General features: G+C 44.9%; 3 protein-coding genes and 1 non-coding gene across 5 annotated transcripts; all 4 read left to right on the top strand.

The window, feature by feature from the left end:
* Positions 1-1,097: 1,097 nt before the first annotated feature.
* Positions 1,098-2,885, top strand: LOC131125130 (dispanin subfamily A member 2b-like). The gene is made up of 2 exons (XM_058066344.2): positions 1,098-1,815; positions 2,440-2,885. The coding sequence occupies exons 1-2, from the start codon at positions 1,654-1,656 to the stop codon at positions 2,614-2,616; spliced, it is 339 nt and encodes a 112-aa protein (XP_057922327.2). The 5' UTR covers positions 1,098-1,653; the 3' UTR covers positions 2,617-2,885.
* Positions 2,886-3,727: 842 nt separating this feature from the next.
* On the top strand, positions 3,728-3,799 carry trnam-cau (transfer RNA methionine (anticodon CAU)). The gene has a single exon. It is a non-coding gene; the product is annotated as a tRNA-Met (tRNA).
* Positions 3,800-3,847: 48 nt separating this feature from the next.
* Positions 3,848-7,192, top strand: LOC131125129 (interferon-induced transmembrane protein 5-like). Of its 2 annotated transcripts, XM_078790966.1 has the most exons (3): positions 3,848-3,994; positions 5,355-5,627; positions 6,491-7,192. In XM_078790966.1, the coding sequence occupies exons 2-3, from the start codon at positions 5,421-5,423 to the stop codon at positions 6,710-6,712; spliced, it is 429 nt and encodes a 142-aa protein (XP_078647092.1). In that variant the 5' UTR covers positions 3,848-3,994; positions 5,355-5,420; the 3' UTR covers positions 6,713-7,192. The 2 variants fall into 2 exon arrangements, with proteins under 2 accessions (XP_078647092.1, XP_057922326.1); XM_058066343.2 differs by lacking the exon at positions 3,848-3,994 and having other exon boundaries at positions 5,177-5,627.
* A 2,962-nt stretch (positions 7,193-10,154) lies between these two features.
* LOC131125128 (putative oxidoreductase YjmC) lies at positions 10,155-19,986 on the top strand. Its single transcript, XM_058066340.2, has 11 exons — positions 10,155-10,320; positions 14,663-14,811; positions 15,569-15,757; positions 15,839-15,900; positions 15,966-16,019; positions 16,106-16,204; positions 17,599-17,734; positions 17,849-17,967; positions 18,715-18,810; positions 18,928-19,038; positions 19,664-19,986. The coding sequence occupies exons 1-11, from the start codon at positions 10,313-10,315 to the stop codon at positions 19,727-19,729; spliced, it is 1,089 nt and encodes a 362-aa protein (XP_057922323.1). The 5' UTR covers positions 10,155-10,312; the 3' UTR covers positions 19,730-19,986.
* The last annotated feature ends 191 nt before the right edge of the window (positions 19,987-20,177 follow it).

The following is a 20,177-nucleotide window of genomic DNA, read 5'->3' as shown; positions in this document are numbered from 1 at the left end:
AACGAGGTCTGCTCCGGGCCCGGAACCCCTCAACTGGCTCCTTGTTAGAATCAAGTGTAAATACATTGACCATAGTGTCCGTTATCACCCTTATATCCGTTTGCTTAAGACAAAAGAAAGAGGAAGCAGAGCGGTTAGCATCCTCTTATTGTGCGTAGCGCCTACAGAGGCATGCAAACTAATGAAAGGCCAAACGGTGACAATTGATACTGACAGCCAATTTGTATATTGGCCAGTACATACCTTTGCTCAGTACTGGCCAAACGGAGGTATGGTAACATCGACAGGAAAAAAGCAGTAAGTCATTGTTGACGGCATTCTCTTCTCTCTTCTTCTTTCTCTTCTGACGGACACGTCTTCCTCCTCTCCTTCTTTGACCGACAGCAGTCCAATTTCCACGGGCACCCTGTAGGTGATCAGCGCCGTTAACCTGGGCCCGTGTTGTTGATTTGCATCGTTGCTTTGGCAAATGTTTGATGCCCTTCCTGACACAAGCATCTGTATTTATCCAGGCCCAGGACTGGCACAACAAGGTCCTGGCATGTACCCCATCGGGGCTACATTTAAACATGTTTGGTTGTTTCTTTCGGCTTTTTACCTGATTACGGAGTCGCCGCCAAATATGCACATATTCCGTTTTTTAAAAACTCGAATATTACCTGTAGGTTACTCCTTTTTTTGATATCTTTCCATTTCAGCTTACGGCTTGACTTTGACGTTGCAACTGTGTCCCCTCTTTTTCATCAGCTCTTTAGCGTCTGCCAAGCTGTGAGATGCTGGCTGTTCTGGCGCTGATGTCACGTGTGTGATTCCGTTTCTTGTCATGAACTCTCAACTCTCTGTGCGTTGTCTAACACAATCGTCTCCGGGATGCCATGTGCACTGAAACTTTCCCTCGGACAGCTTACCGCGTTGGCAGATGGAGGTGATGTTACTGGGTACATCTCGGCATTTTGGATGGGCATCCACAATGACTAAAAAACATTCTATCCATAGAAGGATCATATGCACCCGTCTAAGGAGCCTCCTCCACGGCTTCTCTGGCCACTCCTATGGATGGAGCGCTACAAGCAGGTGCTTTTCTATGTTCTTGGCATGTGGTGCATGCTTTGACTTGGTTCTCAATGTCATGGTCCATGGATGGCCACCTTTTATGCGACTCATTCCTGGACCTATAGTCTCCACGAATCCCAAGTCTTGTGTCTGGCTTGAGAACGGGAAAACTTTACTGGTTCTATGATCCTGTCCTGAAAAAGGTTCTCACCCCGGCTTATAGAAGCAGGGTGTAGCTCACTTGCGACATGGATCTTGGCTTTGACCTCGTGTTCATGCCCTGACAGTACTTTCTGTAGCGTGTCCATCTTTTCTACCTTATGGACAGGTTTCTAGTCCACTTCAGGGGCTTTTAGCCAACGTCTTCCCAGTAGACTTGTTCCTGACTGTTGCCCTTTTTGACTGTCACTCCAGGCACGCCAAATTGCCCGGACTCCTTTTAAAAAAAAGTCAACAATTCAATGAATAAATAAAGTAGTGCAGGAGGAACTTTCCTTGTGTTTCGTTGGCTGCTGACACGTTGGGGGTGTGGTAGAAAGCAAGTGTGGTTTGAAAAAGGAAGTCACAGCATGACTCGGTGTTAGAGAGACCCACGCTGCCATGCAACACGTGAATGAGATCCCGATGGCGCCCGCCACCTGCACCTACGCGAGCATCCCCGCGGAGCCTCCACGTGATTACATCATCTATTCCATCTGCACCTTCTCCCTCATAGGAAATCCTTTCTGCTTGGGACTGGCCGCCCTCATCTTCTCCATCAAGGTACAGTCCACATTGAGGTTTTGCAGGGGCGTCACAAGGCTTGACCCAAGTAAAACATATGGCGTTACTTGACTACCCCAAGAGGGAGCAGATGGCATGAAAGGCAGCCTACCACCTCAACCTCAAGAGGTCAAAATAATAATCATTACTGTGGACACATCAAAACTTTTGCCGAATCACCTCTCTCTTTCTGACTTCCTGCCTTCTGCTTTCTGCGCGCTCGCTTTTCTTCTCGATTCTTCACTGCGCTGACAATGGCGTCACGGATGAAGACTCCAGCATACAATCAGCGATCGTATTGTAGAATCTGCATGCCAATATTATTTCACCTCTTCGGTTTCGGTGTCATCTGCTCCCTCGGACGTAGGCTAGTAAAGTGAGGCCAACTCTTGGAATGAATGTCCACTTGACTTTGAGGGACTGTCAATCAACGTAGCCATGCGCCTGCATGTGTTCACTCTGTGCATCGCTTGCTTTTACACTTCTACATGGAGAAACGGCACAAAAAATCATTCTCTTTTCCGTTTGCTGGCTTCCTGCTGACAGAAAGGATTTCAGGGTACATACGTGGCACCTGTAAAGCTGACGGTTGGCATCGTAGATCATTTGTTTTCTTGCTTACAGGCTAGAGACCGGAAGGTCGTGGGAGACATGGAGGGAGCCAAAAGCCACGCCTCCACCGCCAAATGCCTCAACATCACGGCCTCCGTCATCTTCGCCCTCTTCATCCTCGCTGTGATCATTGCAGTGATTGTCATAACTGTATCTGTTCACAATAACTACAACAGATATTATGGATGAGCCACACGCTTGTTGCTTTACCACTTTGCATGCTGGACATGATGATGCCTTGAATGCCACAGCTCAGGTCATCTCTGCATGCCAACGTCTCCGTTTGAAAAGCACCGCCCACCCAACCCAACCCAACCCAAGCGGCTTCCAGCTGGAGGTCACCAGCAGATGGCTTCCATTTATCACAGAAGGTCTATCGCCACAACTTTGTGTTCTATTCTTGCCTGCTTGTGAAGCAAGTCAATAAACTTGACCATCACGCTACCACCGCCATGTTTGACTCTTCACTATCCATTATTTGCTAGCATACTCTGATTCAGAGGCCTAGTCCCCATCATCTGTTCTACTTTCTACTTGCATATGTAGTATCAAATAATGACATTGGCTCTGCTGCCGTGGGGATATCAGTAGAAGTATCAGCAGAAGGAAGGGAAGCTTTCACAGATGAAATGATGCAGAGCACATGAGAGGTGCCCACGTGTACAAAAAGGGTGCATGCAAAACGTTTCAACATTTCTGCATGAGCGCCTTATTTGACATTTGACAATGGCGCTGGTTGTTAGCACAGAAAAACACTCAACAGGTGTGGGCGGCCACACCTCATTGGTCACAGTGGCTTCCTGTCATTTGGAACGCAGTAAAAGTGCGCCACCTGCTGACCACGAAGTGAGCAGGTTTCCTTACACATACAGTATTATAGAATAATGTAGAAACCACGGTGGTTTACAGTCATTTGTGATACAAAATTAAATAGCAACTTTGTTACAAAGTGCCACAATTACGTTGTGATTGTCGCGCCTGCGCCTCTAACCGCATTTGCGGATATGCCTGAATCAAACATAAATAGCACATTTAAAGCCAACAAATCCAAGCTTTTGTATTTTCTGTGCTTTGGCTGTTTCATAGTTACTGATGGCGCCGACAGAAAGCATCAACGTTTCTTTATCGTGAAGGACTGGGCCGTCGTCTCATACGTGACTTTTTCTTCACTGCTTCGATACGCAGACCGGGCATTGGAATATCCCTTTCCATGTATACCTTTGTTTTCAGAAAATGACCACATGGCTATTGAATGGAATGGTGGAATTGTATATTCAGGAAATACTGCAGTGAAACGGGAAGCAGAGTGGCGCAGCGGAAGCGTGCTGGGCCCATAACCCAGAGGTCGATGGATCGAATCCATCCTCTGCTAAGCTTTTCTACGCGGTAAGTCCGAATGTAACAAAGTATTGTACAGCGAAGGCAATATTCGAAAATCATGTCTTCATCGTTATTTTAAATTGCTAGTCCCATGCGCGTGAGACTGAGGAGATGAACTGTTCCTGGGCAGCCACCAGGAGGCGCTGTTGCCTTCATGTACTTGGGACACGTGGATGCCAGGTTAAAGGTTGGATAGATGGACACACAAAGGCCATTTGGACAAAAGCTACATGGACACGGAAGATAACTGTGGAATGGCAGCATAAAAATGACATTTTACTTGATAATAGAAGGTAGTATGAAAAAAAGACACCGAAGACAGACTGAGACATGGAAATTGGATAACAAGACATACTGCATTAAGAGATGTATTCACATATAGCGAGAACATGGACATTAAGAACCCATGTACATATGGCTAGGAGGAGATATGAAAAGACATATGGACATATGGATAGGATGGACATATGAAAATACACATGGACATATGGATAGGATGGACATGTGGATAGGATGGGCGTATGAAAAGACATATGGACATGTGGATAGGATGGACATATGAAAATGCGTATGGACATATGGGTAGGATGGACATGTGAATAGATGGGCGTATGAAAAGACATAAGGACATATGGTTAGGATGGACATGTGGATAGGATGGACATATGAAAATACACATGGACATATGGGTAGGATGGACATGTGAATAGATGGGCGTATGAAAAGACATAAGGACATATGGTTAGGATGGACATGTGGATAGGATGGGCGTATGAAAAGGCATATGGACATGTGGATAGGATGGGCGTATGAAAAGGCATATGGACATGTGGATAGGATGGGCGTATGAAAATACACATGGACATATGGATAGGATGGACATGTGCAAAGGATGGGCGTATGAAAAGACATATGGACATATGGTTAGGATGGACATGTGGATAGGATGGGCGTATGAAAAGACATATGGACATGTGGATAGGATGGGCGTATGAAAATACACATGGACATATGGTTAGGATGGACATGTGGATAGGATGGGCGTATGAAAAGACATATGGACATATGGTTAGGATGGACATGTGGATAGGATGGGCGTATGAAAAGACATATGGACATATGGTTAGGATGGACATGTGGATAGGATGGGCGTATGAAAAGACATATGGACATATGGTTAGGATGGACATGTGGATAGGATGGGCGTATGAAAAGACATAAGGACATATGGTTAGGATGGACATGTGGATAGGATGGGCGTATGAAAAGGCATATGGACATGTGGATAGGATGGACATGTGGATAGGATGGGCGTATGAAAAGGCATATGGACATGTGGATAGGATGGACATGTGGATAGGATGGGCGTATGAAAAGGCATATGGACATGTGGATAGAAGGACATATGTGAAAGATGAGAAGAATGTCCATGTAGTTGGTTGAGTGTTACTGCTTCTATTTTGGTGGACCACATAATGACAGAGTTGCAGTGAATGAATGTCACCGCCCTCTTGAGGAGTCCATATAAGTTCTTCTACCTTCCTCAGGATCTCCTTGCTGGCTTCCTGGGAACATTGTAGACTAGCTGCCTACTCTTTGTCACCACCAACGCCATGGACAACTACTCGTACAACTTCCCCTCTGACTGCACCCCGCTCACCAACTGCAAGTCTGCCCGCAAACCAGCCGCTTCCACCGTGGTCAACATGGGCCACGTGGGCAAGAACCCTCCTCGGGACTATCTGGTCTGGTCCCTGTGCAACACCTTGTACGTCAACTTCTGCTGCCTCGGATTCATGGCGCTCCTCTACTCCATCAAGGTGAGGACCTCTCACACCTTTACACACTATTATCCGAATTATCCTAATCCTAAGACTAATTATCCTTTATGTGGATTTATGTGAATGACCATAACCATATACCGTACTTATGTACAAGTCAAGTCAGTGTCAAGTCAAGTCAAGTCACGTCAAGTCAATCTGATTCATATAGCCCTTAATCACAAAGGAGCCTCAAAGGGCCTAACAAGCAGGCAACAGTTGACAACCGTAGATGAGAGACGGCGTCCCCTGATCTGAAACCCCATACGGGCAAGGAAAAACCAAAACCCATTAGGGAAAAAAGAGAAACCTTAAGAAGGGACGGCAGATGGGGGCATCCCTCTTCTAGGATGACCAGGCTGCAATGGAGGTGGAGAGGGCGACATGATATCGATAGACCAGATCTGAACAGAGACAAGTCACTTAGCCAAATACCGTAGTACAGTTCCTAGATGGAGTGCCACGAAGAGAGTTGGTCAGCCGCGGATCTTGGGATGATTGTCCGCCAAAGGGGGGCCCTCCGCTGCAGCGCCTCCAAGAGGTGGACCACGTCAGATGTTGTCCAGTTGAGTCAGTGCAAGTTCCAAACAGCGTCACCCTCTGCTGGGCCCCCTCTCCAACAAGAACCTGCATACTTCTTCATGGCTCTCAGTATGGGCAAAAGGCCGGCATGTTGTGATCATAGGTGTCTAGATTGAGTATAGGGTACAACTAGGTCAACCAGATAGGAAGGTGCCAACCCAGTCCTAACCCTAACCCTCATCCTAAATCCCAAGTCCTCAGACTGACCCTGAATGGAGCCCTAACACGCCGTGAAGGTTCCTCAGCAAAGTCAGATCAGCAAATGTTTGTTTATTTTTCAGGCTCGGGACCAGAAGACTCAGGGCAACCTGCAGCTGGCCCAGGAGTGCTCGGACAAAGCCAAGTGGTACAACATCCTGGCGGCCGGATGGAACCTGCTGATTCCTCTGCTGGCCGTGGTGCTGCTGGTTCTCCTGCTGGTCCACCTGGGCTCCTCGCAGGGCTCCTTTGACTTCCTGGGAGATGATGGATTCCAGAACTTCATCAAACTGTTCAGTTGGTAGACGGAGCGAGCAGAAAGATTTCATCTGACCCAAAGATGACATTTTGCTTGTATTTATTTTATTTATGCAACCATCCATGTTGGTTCCTACCTGAGTTAGTCTTTATGCTCTCTAGCAACACTCACCCATGCTTACTTTTATCGTTTTATCGTTTTATCGACCTTTTCACGTGGGTTCCTACACCCCCAAACATTCTTGTAACAGGCAAATCCATCACTTGGTCTTCCTGCTCCAGACAGACAAGCCCGCCCAGAAAGGCTTTGCTACACATCTTAAAACGCAGCTCAGTCAGCTGCAGATGTTGGAGCTGTAAGTTTGTTCATGTTGTGAAAATGCTAAGCTAGCATGTTGTCATGTTAGCACTTGAACTTATTGTTGCTCCTTCATGCTACTACCTTGTATGTGATGGACAGTATTTCTTGTGTATTTGGAATGTATATTTGACACACACACACACGCTATGAGATGCTATATGATTTTGTTAACGTCTATATGCATGATCATGTCTTTTCCTTATGAATAATACTCATCTTTTCTTCGCAAAGCTGCATGATGTATTTGCTGGGGGAGGGGGGCAGGGGGGTTGCGTTTCTGCTTTGAAAAGCTCGTTTTGTGTTTTTTTAATTGGCAGGCGGGTCCACTCGTGATGTCTTTCATCCCAGCTGGCAGCAAAGCACTCTTCCAGGAATAGCAATAGCCCAATCTGCTAACTCATCTGTGGCCATGTTTAGCATTCTGTACTCTCAGAAAAGCCCACAAAGTCAAAAAATGAAGAAATCAGGTTGCCTTCAAAGCTGGTCAATTCTTAGCTAGCCTTGTTCTAAGTGCTGTCTTTCAATTTGGAAATCAAGTGGCGTGGGATCCTATGAGCTAACACAACAGTAAGCTACACAAAACCAACCACTACTCCTGAGTTTCTCAATCACTACTGTATTTTTGTGTACCTTACAGTATTTTTCATTCCCAGTCAGATAGTGAGTGAGCAGGAAAGTGCCGGGTATGAGTTTTGCACGTTTTACATTTAATCCTGTAGGAGTAAAACACAGACCTTGATTGTACTTTTTGGAATTGTCTACTAAGTTCATGTGTAGTTTCTGTAGGATTTGAGGTTGGGTGGATGTGGTGTTTGTACCTTTCCCTGATGGCCCCCCACCCTGCGGGACTGCCCTCATATTAGTGCTGGCCCTCTTTATTTAGACGCACCCAAATCACAGCCTCTGCCCTCCAACTTTCTATTTTGCTCCTTGCGGTTGTGGCAGATGTCTCCAGCAAGCCAGCCAGCCAGCCAGGAGAATTACAGACCAGCAGGCCAGGATGTTGTGGGAGTTTGTTTCGTTCTTCAAGAAGCACAAAGTTTTTACACGGCTTCCACTAGGCTTCCAGTCTTTGGTGCTTTTTTGTGGGAGGGTTTAGCTCGCTGCTGACCCGTGCATAAGAACGCACGGTGATATACTATATATATATATATATATATATATATATATATATATATATATATATATATATATATATATATATATATATATATATATATATATATATATATATATATATATATATATATATATATATATATATATATATATATATACGTGTGTGTGTTTTACTTGTATGTGAAGAGGAACAATGGTTGACTTTGTTGTGTGAAAAGGCGTATTGAGGGCACAGTGGCAGTATCCAGAAAGAAGAAGTGTACTTTTGTTCATGTGACATTTGATGATTTCTAGCGAGACACACAACCCTTTTTGTCCCTCAGCAAAGCACAAAGTGGAACGAGCCCGCCAGCAAAGATCATCTGGAAGTCATCAAGATGGGAATCTTGGTGGACGTCACATGATCACCCAGTCAACAGTTCCACAGCCGCCAGTGCAGGAACATGCAGTGTGGATTCAACTCATACTGGAGGATGGCAACATCACAAGACATGAAATGCGCTCCGTAGGCAGGAAGGTGGAAATGCAGAGTGGATATAAGCGGAGTTTGCCTTAAGATGGTGCTGATTCCTAGCATGATGGCACTAAGTGTTTCAGAAGAGTCCACTTTGGAAAACAGCTCAAATGTGACTGTGCTAACAATGCTGACATGCTAATGTTAGCATGAAACATGTAGCATGTTAGAGCAAAGTGTCTGCATATGTTGATACTTATGAAAATGCTACTATGCTAATGTTAACATGCTAGCATTAACATGCTAACATCTAACATGAGAGTGTTTAAGTGGAATAAAATGTTACTATGCTAATGTTGGCATGTTCACAATGCTAACATAAGAATGCAAAGTTTATACTAATAAAAATGACTAAAATGCACCCATGCTAATGTTATGTTGGCACTGCTAATATGCTAATGTTGGCATACTAACACTTTGCTTGACAGCACAAAGAGCTTACGCTTGTACTTGTAATGGCTAGAAAGGCTACTATGGTAACATTAGCATGCTAACAATGCTAAGGTGCGGACATTACCATCTAACATCTAGCATGGTAGAGCTAAGTGTCTGTGTATGTTAATACTTATAAAATACTACTATGTTAATGTTAACACGTTCACACTAACATGACAGCACTGTTTATATATATTGCATATATTAATAGCATATTAGCATTGCTAACATGATAGCATTAAGTATTTATTTAAGTTTTGTTTGTTTCTTTCTGCATGTTCTCCCCGTGCATGTGTGGCTCTTCTCCGGGTACTTCCCCCCCCATTCAAAAAACATGTTAGCTTCATTGGCCACTCGAAATTGTCCATAGGTATGAATGTGGGTGGGAATGGTTGTTTGTCTATATGTGCCCTGGGATTGGCTGGCCACCAGTCCAGGGTGGACCCCGCCTCTCGCCCTAAGACAGCTGGGACAGGCATGAGGATAAGCGGTAGAAAATGAATGAATGAATATTTCATTCTGCTTTTTCCTGATTACAAAGTTGATACTTCTAAAAATGGCTAAAAAGGCTGCAACACGAAGGTCCGCAATGCTAACATGCTAACTGCTGGCGTGATAACAGATGCTAAATGTTCTCACTGACTTTTAGAAATTTTGACTTTTTCATAAATGTCTTATATCTAATCCTTGCTGTTTAGTCGGATTAGATTTCTTTTGGGCTTGACAACACGTAATAAGATTTACGTCCAGCAGAGGGCGCCAAACGTAGTGCAAGGAAACCAATATGGAAAGTTGAAATGTTGCTAAAAGTTGGCTCCTTCCCAAACAAACGTTCCCTACGAGTCCACAGGAAGGACTTGTTGTTCTCCGAGTTGTTCTCACCCTCTTAGAAATGAAAAACAGCACAGTAGGCCTCCTCATGTTCCTCTTATCAATTAACCGCCATTGCGGTTGCGTAACGCCTGCACTGCCACAACTACACAAACCCTCCGTGCACGCCCACAGAACCTCCCTTGGTGAGCCACGCCCCCCCGCCCCCAGGCCAACACACACACACATACCTGCAGATAGAGACACATGACCCCGGGTGGGCGGGGCAGGCTCAAGGACAAGTAGGAGAGCAGCACATGCAAGGACAGCACTGTGTGTGTGCATGTCCATGTGTGTTTGTTTGTGTGTCTTTTTAACCTTTTGCAGCTCCAACGCAAGACAGGAAACATGAGCAGGTGAGATCCTTTGGCTTTCATGCTCACCTTTCTTTGCACATATCATGATCTCCGATCAATAGACTTTATGAGCACGTCCTGTCTTTCACTTCTATGAAGTCCATTGTTAGCGTCCCACAGCTCAACTTCCTGCGAGACAGTTGTTGTTCAACTATTTCATGCTGGGGTGTGAGAAGGCACTCGTTGGTTCTCACACAGCTCAGCTAACAGCAGAACACTACAAGACTCGTTCACGCATGAACCCAGCATTAGCGTTAGCGTTGTTAGCATGACTGTCTGTTTAAAGCCGGGATTTGTTAGCATCCCATCCTATTGGCTCTCAGCAGACGGGTCGGGTGATCCTAATGTTGTGGCCCCACCACAGAGCACATAAAGGTGCACATGGACGGGTGTGGGTAGGTGGGGGGGGGGGGCGTGGTCCTCTAGCCTCAGGGGCCGGGGTCATCCCACAGGCGTGATTGAGAAGAATAAGAACCCCCCCCCCACATGATGAAATGTCTGCTTATGTAAGTTGCATTGCTTAAGTTTCCTTTGGGGTCTTCCTGGTGCCAGAAGCTCCCCCATAAGCCCAGGCCCGGTCTCGTGTTTCACGCTCTGTACTTTGTCATGGAAGCCTCCTCAGAGTTGGAAAAAGTTCAATGTTTGGCTGATTTATCTTATCTTATCTTGTCTTATCTTATCCACTGCTTTGGAAAACAAACCAGCGCATCAGTGGCCTCTTTCACAATAAAGCTCACTTCTGCCACCTGCTGGTCGCTTCTATGGCTGAAAATTGCCTCTGAAGTGAAATGCATCAGTGGGGAGCTGTCATCACCTCTTTTTGTCTGCAGCACAAAAATACATCTAAGACGTGCAAATACGTCTTTGCTATTAAATGCTAATTATTATTGATAATTGCTAAAATAAGCCTAAGTTTCATTCCTTATTACATTCTGAATTACGTGTAAAGTTTCATTGTTAATTACATGCTGAGTTACCTTCCTAATTGCACTCCTAATTAAATTTCTCATTACATTCTTAATTACATACAAAGTTCCATTCTTAAATACATTCCTCATTACATTCTTAGTGACACGCTAATTACATGCTAAGTTTCATTCCTAAAGACATTTTCAATTACATGCTATGCTTTATTCCTAATTAGATTCTCATTCCAATCCTAATGACATTCTGATAACGTGCAAAGTTCCACTCCTAAGTGCATTTTCATTCCATTCCTAATGACTAAGGTGCTAATGCTAACTTTCATCTCTAATGACATTCTGAATTACATGCAAGTTTCATTCTAATGACATTGTTACTTGCATGCAAAGTTCCATTACTAATGGCGTCATGGGATTGCTAACGAGGTTTGGTGATACGGTGGTAAGCGTGTTACGGTGAAGGGGAAAGTAGCAGTGAGAAGGAATAGCGGAATGTTGTTTTGAGAAAGAATGTCTTTGGCAGCTGCGGCCGGCGTGCACATCTGGATTCAATCATCTGCATTCTCAAAGGTTCCAACATGTTCTTTCTCCCTTCCAACGATAGCTAGAACAATAGCCAAGGACAAACAAAAGGAAACGAGAGCATTGCAGGCTTGACTGTTGCTGGGTAGAAAACACACATTACGTGTTTGTCTTTGAATGTTTTTCTTCCTCAGCTGTGACATAAGAGTCTGCATGTGTTTGTGATCAGGAAGAGTGCTGCTTGTCAAGCGTGTGATGAGAAAGTCCAACCTTTGGCCACCTCACTGACGGCAAGCAACAGAAAAGCCTTTTTTCACTGCATGAGAATGCACAAAGGACATTTAAGGAAGGTTTTATTTCCAAAGGTGCTGCTCACGGCGCTAAATAAATCTTATGGTCATCATGTTCTCATCCTTCACTCATTTCATGGCAGAATGAAGCGCAAAACAACTCACAACATTCACATTCATGCCAAAAGAAAAGACTGACTCCACCTCTTACCAGTCAAGGTGGAATCAGCGACTTCCGAATCCAAATCCACTCCGTTGGCCAAATGTGTTCACACAAAGTAGGAATTTGACTTCAGTTAAATTAGCTCTCACTGTACGACTGTACGTACACAGACACTTAAAGGGCACCTCTGACCTATAAATGTATTCTGGTGTTAAACCATGCCAAAGTTTCAGACCAGGGGGTTTGTGCATTGGGAACTGAGCCCTGAAAGACGTTTGGGAGCGGGCTTTCTTATATGGGCGCGGCTGTAGGCCAGATAGCTCTCTGCCCTCCCCCAAGCTCTGCTTCTGTGTTTACGTTGTTTGTTTCCTAAAGACGCCACCATCAGGCACAAGTGGTTGGACTTCCTGAATATTTAATCAGTGGAAGATTAAATCAATCAATGAAAAAGTATGACAGCACGGATGTGCGCATTGATTGCACAAAACATTCTATTAAATGCACAAAACGTAACGAACAAAGAAGGCATAAAAATTAAGCTATTTTTGATTCTGAGAGTGTGTGTGTGGGGGGGTGATTATGTCATAGGCCAAAACTTTCATTGTTAATAACTCAAAAACAAAAGCAGCACAAACGTTCATTTTAAGTGCACAAAACAGCATAAAAAGAGCACAAAAATTCAGGCTACTTTGGTTCAGTTTGGGGCGTGTTGGGGGGGCAGGCTGACCTTTGGTTGACCTTTGTAATAAACTCTAATAACTCAAAAGGAAAAGCAGCACAAACTTTCATTTTAACTGCACAAAACAGCACAAATGTACCACAAAAAAAGAAACTATGTGACCTGTAGAGTTTTGAGTGCTCTACAGGAGTCCACAAATCAACACAAAGGGCCCACAATGAGCATAATAGGTCCCCTTTATGAACTAATAACAACAACATATTTTTTTTAGTTCAGCCTGGCAGAAGAAAGCGTCTCTGTGCCTGGAAATTTGGCGTCCAGAGCTCTGTAGCGCCTACATGAGGGGAGGAGTTTGAACAGTTTGTGTCTGGGGTGAGAGGGGTCTGCAGTGATGTTCCCTGATGTTCCCGCTTCCTGGTCCTGGCCTGTACAGGCCACGGAGAGAAGGTCGGCTCCAGTGATTTTTTTTCTGTAGATTGGATGGTTCTCTGTCGTCTGTTCCTGTCATTTTTTGGTTGCAGATACAAACCAGAAAGCGATGGTTGTGCACAGAACAGACTGAATGATTTTGGTCTAGGACTGGATCAGCAGCTCCTGGGGCAGACCAAACTTCCCGAGTTGTCTCTGCTGGCCCTTTTTACCTACAGTGTTAATGTGTGAGGACCGCTGTAAGTCCCAAGAGAGTATGGTTCCCAGAAAGCGGAAAGTGTCCACAACGCACCCAACTTCACCTTCACTTAATGCCTAACTCCCTACGAAACTTTCTCGTCTGGTTTCCGCCCACATCACAGCACAGAGACGGCGCTCCTTAAACAACCTTCTCTTCGTCTCCATCCTCATCCTTGTTGACTTGAGTAGGGCCTTTGACATCATCTCAGACCCCCATCCGACCTCCATCATCCAGTGGTATCACCCACAACCCCCTCAACTGCTTCCACTCACATCTCACAGGCCGCACTCAGTTCCTGCAGCTCTGGTCCTTCAAGTCCAATCTATCTCTCCCCTGTCACTACAGGTGTGCCTCAGGCCTTTGTCCTGGGGCCCCTACTTTTGTCATTTCTCTTCTTCTCCTTGGCAAGCTCTTCCGCAGATTCATGTTTTGCTGATGACACCCAGTTCTACCTTTCCGCTAAAGCAAAGTCCATACGCCCTCCCTCCTCCTTCACCTCCTGTCTGTATGAAGTCAAATTATGGCTCACCACAAACCTCCTCAAAGTTAACAGGAACAAAAGCCAATTCCATCCAGAGGAAAAAAGGAGAGCCCGAGCATCAGTCCTGCGATATGGCAACAGTAAAGCATCTTTCAATCCTTCACGTATGGGCTTGCTTCTCAGCCAGGTCACTATTTGGCCTAAGAACCATGAATAAAGAATGCTAGCAAAACATCCTTTCAAAGCCACTTTGGTTTTCCAGCATGATGGAGAACCTTGCCACGAGGCACAAGTCAGAACTAACTGGCCTGGGGATCAAACCAGTAACAATTTGGGTCCATGTCCAGGAAACTCTCCAGACCTCCTTCCCTTTGAGAACCTGGGGTCCAAGCATTGATGATGCAAGAATGGACTACCATCAGTCAGGATGTGGAACACAAGTGAATGGAACTCTATATGACATAAACCTCATTTAACCGTCAATAAAAGCACAAGAAGTACTTGTAATCATCGTAAAAGACTGAAACAGCAGACCTTCTCCAATCATTTGGCCATGAATGTCCATACGTACAGCAGCATAAGATGTACCTGTGTGTGTGTGTGTGTGTGTGCAGGTGTCTGATAAGCCAGGTGGAGGTGCAGAGCTTCATTGAGAGGTGCATGATGGCGGTGGGTACCAAGCAGCATCACGCTCGCAGCCTGGCCCAGGTTCTGGTGGAGGGGGACCACAGAGGTCACTACAGCCACGGGCTGAACAGGATGGGTCAGTATAGCCTAGCATGTATCACACATATATGGTATGCATACACGTGTAATGTGTGTAGTTTATATACAGTATGTAGTGTATATATGGCTATGTGTGTAGTGTAGATGTGTTTATGTGGAGCTATACAGTATGTACTCTGTACAGTATGGGTAGTGTATATGTGTATATGTGTATATGTGTATATGTGTATATGTGTATATGTGTATAGGTGTATATGTGCATATGTGTATATGTGTATATGTGTATATGTGTATGTGTGTATACGTGTATATGTGTATACGTGTATATGTGTATATGGTAGTGCAGATGTAGATGATTGATAGACAGATGGATGGATGGAGGGATAAGATAGATGATTGATAGATAGAGGGACGGATGGATAAGATAGATGATTGATAGATGGACGGACGGATGGATAAGATAGATGATTGATAGATGGATGGATGGATAAGGTAGATGATTGATAGATGGATGGATGGATGGAGGGATAAGATAGATGATTGATAGATGGATGGACGGATGGATAAGATAGATGATTGATAGATGGATGGATGGATAAGGTAGATGATTGATAGATGGATGGATGGATGGAGGGATAAGACAGATGATTGATAGATGGACGGACGGATGGATAAGATAGATGATTGATAGATAGACAGACGGAGAGACAAGAGAGATGATAGCTAGCTCGAAAGATGGATGGAAGGTGGGATGGATGCCTTCTCTAAAACAGGTCTGTGCTGTTCCTGGACAGACATGTACGTGAAAGACGTTCAGACTGGAATCTGTGCCAAAGACGGAGAACCAGAGGTGGAGAAGGAGAGCCCAGCCACGGCGCTGGTGAACGGGAACAACCTCCTGGGTCCTGTGGTGGGAAACTTCTGCATGGACCTGGCCGTCAAGAAGGCCAAGGAAGTTGGGATTGGCTGGGTGGTGGCGCATGGTGAGTTCACCTGTCACACCGGCACAGTAAGCACTCCTGTCATATGATACATGATCTTTGATGAGTGTCTTTTCCTGCTAGGTTCCAATCACTACGGCATCGCAGGATATTATGCAATGCAAGCGTTGAAGGATAACATGATCGTGAGTGAAAAAACGACGATTGCTGCACATTAGATTTTTCCCTAACGGCCTTGACTGCATCACAGGGCATGTCCTTCACCAACACGTCCCCCCTGGTGGTCCCCACTCGTGGGAAAGATGTGAGCAAACCAAAGCACTGATGTACTGCACCTTCCCATTGCCAGTACACTGATTGGTTGATCATGTCATCCATTGTTGATTTTAGTGCACTTTGGGCACCAACCCCATCAGCGTGGCAGCTCCTTCCAAAGATGGAGATAACTTTGTATTGGACATGGCAACATCTGCCGTAGCCCTGGGAAAGGTACGTACTTCACATGTACTGCAGTATTTCTTAGGGTTAGGGTTAGGTTAGGTTTCTCAGGAGGTTTTCATGAACTATTTGGTATGACCGTATACTATATATACAGTATATACTACATACTGTGACTGTATTTATTATATAACAATCTACAGTTGTCCCAATAAACATTGTGGGCAATTGCTTCCAGACTCGACTGTGATAAGGGCATCTGTGTAAAGTAGGATTCCTTAGTTGTAAATGAAATATTGTAGTAGTTGGAGCACAGAAAACCTGTTCACCACCCTCTAAGTAGTAGTATGTTTTTGAACATGCTGAGAGTCCCCAGCCCTCAGCGCTGCCCTGGCTCCCAGCTCCGGTATACACTTCAGTGAGAGAGAGAGAGAGAGAGAGCAAGCGAGAAGAACTTCAACCGCTTTCCTTGTGTGTGTTTCTGTGGCTTATGACTTGCTAGTGTACTGTGTGAAAGTACACCAAGTAGTTTAAGGGTATTTTAGTTTAAGAGTATTTTAAGTTAGCTAAGAGTTTACAGTGCTAACAATGTATGTATGCACACAAGACATGTTTGACCTTGACGTTCAGTGTTGACATGGCACTTTGTACAATCGTTTCATTTGTCTTGAGCACTCCGTCAACTCTTAATATGTTTAATGATCCATATGTATACAAATATGTAACGCTTTGAATTTTTAACCTCAACCTTATTTCATTGTTTGCTACCGCCGTTGTATGAATGGCTTCCTCTCGCTGCGGGATAAAAAGAGGCCCTCTTCCTGTTCTGCGAGGTCGTCTTTCAAGCAAGATGACAGTCGAGTACAGCAAACAACTCCACTGTATGAGATGTTGGATTAGTGTCCAATACCAAACCTACCTGTTCTCCGTACCAACTGAATTCACAGTGGGTCTTCCAACATGTGGTTGCACCCTTTGACCAGCCTTAGCCTTCGTGATTGACAGCATGGAATCTGCATCAAAATATTCAGCATCCATAAGTATACTTCTTGTTGACTGCTATGACAAAAGCATTTGCAATTTGATCAGAGCGAGGAGAAATTGCTGCTATGATGTGCACAAATGACTAAATGTGCTGGAGGTCAACTCATAGTCATGAAAAATTTCATGAGAAAAAGTGTCAAATATTTGTGATAGACTGACGCGTTGGAATTTGAAGGGAGGGATTGCTGTGTGTGATGGAAAATATGATGTTATAACCTTTATGAGCGCTAATTCTGCACTGGCATGCATACAGTATGTAATTGTACCAAGACGGCATCACACGGACTTGCTATGACTGTCTGCTTGAGGCAAGAGGTCTTTGGGTGTCTTCCCTTCATTCATTTCCTTCCTTCTTGGAGCTCTCCCCAGTCAGACATTTTCTTCTGTGTGTGGCCGTGCAGGTGGAGCTCAATGAGCGCCGTGGCGACAGCATCCCTGAGGGTTGGGGGTGCGACGCCCAGGGCAGGATCACGGCAGACCCCAAGAGAGTTCTGAGCGGTGGAGGGTTGGTTCCCATCGGGGGCAGCGAGGCCACAGGTTTTACCCTTTAAAGTTAGCATTTATTGCATGCGCGTGTACATGACTATAGGTAAGGTTATGATCGTGTTCTTAAGACAGGTGACATGAATGTGTGTGTGTGTGTGTGCCCAGGGGGGTACAAAGGCTACGGTCTAGGAATGATGGTGGAGGTGTTCTGTGGCATTCTGGCTGGTGCCAAGTACAGCAAACACATCCGCACCTGGAAAGTAACAGACAGGATTGCAGACCTGGTGAGTTTCCTGGACTTGTTCGTTCACCCCTGCTGTGTTAGCTGTGCATCACAAACACACCACATGGTGGCGCTGTTATTGGGCCCCACGTTTGACCCCATCGTAACTCAGATTGACTTGAATTACTCACGCATTTCTGCCTGCGCTCTCGCTAGGAATGTAAATCTCTTTGTGGTAGACGATTGGATATGCATCAAGACACACACACACGTGGGTTACGATACCCTAAACCCTTTTAAAAACACAACCATTCCACACAGTGTACAAATGATTCCATTTGATCAGTCTTAGTTGATCACGACCAGTTTTACAAATGTGTGCCATTCTTTCATTCCAAAGATTATATGCAGTTAGAAATCCCACACTTTTTGGATGTTGAATGCAAGCGGCCACCCCTTCCAATTTGTCGGATGGTTCTTGAACGCAGCATGTAACTTTGCACCAAAATTGCACAGATAGACGTCTATACCTCTTTCTTCACCTCATATTTGCTGTTGCTAGATTTGATAAGCTTATTGAGTGCTAATGAGTATATTTGTTCCCTGCAAAACCAAGTCCAGGCTGGTACTGGTGGATGGTGGCTCTGTATTCATTCAGTGCTTTTCATTTCATGTTCTTACAAACTAACTGTAACCCTAATCACAACCCGTAACGTGAGCTTGTTTGCCTGCGAGTTAGAATCAGTGTCCGGAGAATCCATCACCACTTTTTGTTTGTGTTAAACTTGTGTAACATGTGTGTTTGCAGGGTCAGTGTTTTGTGGCAATCAACCCGGAGAACTTTGCTCCTGGGTTCACCGACCGGATGGCGGACCTGCTGGCCATCCAGAGAGGACTGGACCCAGTGAGTGCCAAGCCATGCACAGCCACTAGAGGGCACACTACATGACGTCAAGGATGTCTTCAGCCTCGGGTTACCAAAGGATAACATGGCTAAGTGTTGTTGCTTTGCGTGCTACAGGCCGAACCTGCCGCTCCCGTTCTGACGGCTGGGGATCCGGAGAGAGCCAACATGGCCAAGTGTCAGGAAATGGGCGGGATCTCGTACCACATCAACGTGGTTAACTACATGGTATGCCATGAAGGAGAATTTCATGACATTTGCTTGCTGCTAGGCGGCATTTGTAGGGCCTGTAAATAAATAGGCATATATACCCATCAAAGAAAAACAACAGTCATGCCTGCCGTATTCTTGATTTCCTTGACATTGGTCCTACTTTTGGCAAAAGGACAGGGAGAGGCGGCAGGAACAGGATGTCTCCAATGTGACACACGTTTATTTAAAGGCATCAATTAGGAGAAAAAAGTAATTATTCATCGAAAAAACACAAAATAAGCACACAATGGTTGAACTTTTAGAGCCATTTGAATTTCTCATCATGAGTAGAAAAAGCAAATAGAAAAGCCATGAAGCCCAAGCCATACAATAGCACAAGCGTGTCCCCACTTTTATAGACCTTTATAGACCTTCGTGAATTTAGAAAACATAGACAAAAATACAAATACTAAGTACATAAATACAAATACTTTCCTATCTACAGTATATACTGCCGCAGATGTCGCTGACTTTATGACAGGATTGTTGACATGATGAATATGCAGCAACAGCGCCACCTCCTGGGTCAGCTGGGAAACTGACAATGTGATCATGGAACTCACCTCCGGGGCCTGAATATGCCTTCTTTTCCTCCCTTCAGAATGAATGCGCCAGGAAAATTGGAGTCAGTCCGCTCCTGCCGTGCGACAACATCCTCTGCGAGTAACGAGGCCTTCAGCATCATCTCCGCTTCTTCTGAGCTCCTCAGAAACACGGAATGAAATGTTGCATCACTGCATTTCCTGATGCCGACTGAAGGTTCTAAGCATCTTTCAAGACCACAGCATGTGATTCCCTCACTTGCCAATGTGGAAAGCAGAACCAGATACAGAACCAGATCCAGAACCAGAACTGCATAATGTTTTGATTGCTTTTGTCTTCCTACTTCAAGCACCTCATTCCAAATAAAAGTTATGCAATGTCTATTTGTTTGAGTTCCTCATGTACTACATTCTGTCCAACCTTTTGGACTTGGTGTGTGTGTGTGTGTGTGTGTGTGTAAGCAGGGGTGTATTTAGTTATCTGGGGGCCCAAGGCTGACCTGGTCATTGGGGCCCTCCACATCCTTCTACTGTACGGACAAAGGTTTGTTTTAGAAAAGGAGAGTAAGTGCT

Source organism: Doryrhamphus excisus, linkage group LG6 (genome assembly GCF_037039965.1).
Source record: "Doryrhamphus excisus strain RoL-2023G ecotype Guam linkage group LG6, RoL_Dexc_Guam_v1.1, whole genome shotgun sequence".
Lineage (NCBI taxonomy): Eukaryota > Metazoa > Chordata > Actinopteri > Syngnathiformes > Syngnathidae > Doryrhamphus > Doryrhamphus excisus.
The sequence above is the reverse complement of the archived record's forward strand: the minus strand, read 5'-3'. Positions and strand labels throughout refer to the sequence as shown.

Excerpts from the sequence above, each read along its gene's own strand:
- LOC131125130 (XM_058066344.2), top strand. The coding sequence starts at position 1,654 with ATGCAACACGTGAATGAGATCCCGATGGCGCCCGCCACCTGCACCTAC. Across the intron at positions 1,816-2,439 it reads CCCTCATCTTCTCCATCAAG|GCTAGAGACCGGAAGGTCGT; the intron begins GTACAGTCCACA and ends TCTTGCTTACAG.
- LOC131125129 (XM_078790966.1), top strand. The coding sequence starts at position 5,421 with ATGGACAACTACTCGTACAACTTCCCCTCTGACTGCACCCCGCTCACC. Across the intron at positions 5,628-6,490 it reads CGCTCCTCTACTCCATCAAG|GCTCGGGACCAGAAGACTCA; the intron begins GTGAGGACCTCT and ends TTTATTTTTCAG.
- LOC131125128 (XM_058066340.2), top strand. Across the intron at positions 15,758-15,838 it reads TGGCTGGGTGGTGGCGCATG|GTTCCAATCACTACGGCATC; the intron begins GTGAGTTCACCT and ends TTTTCCTGCTAG. Across the intron at positions 19,039-19,663 it reads TCAACGTGGTTAACTACATG|AATGAATGCGCCAGGAAAAT; the intron begins GTATGCCATGAA and ends TCCTCCCTTCAG.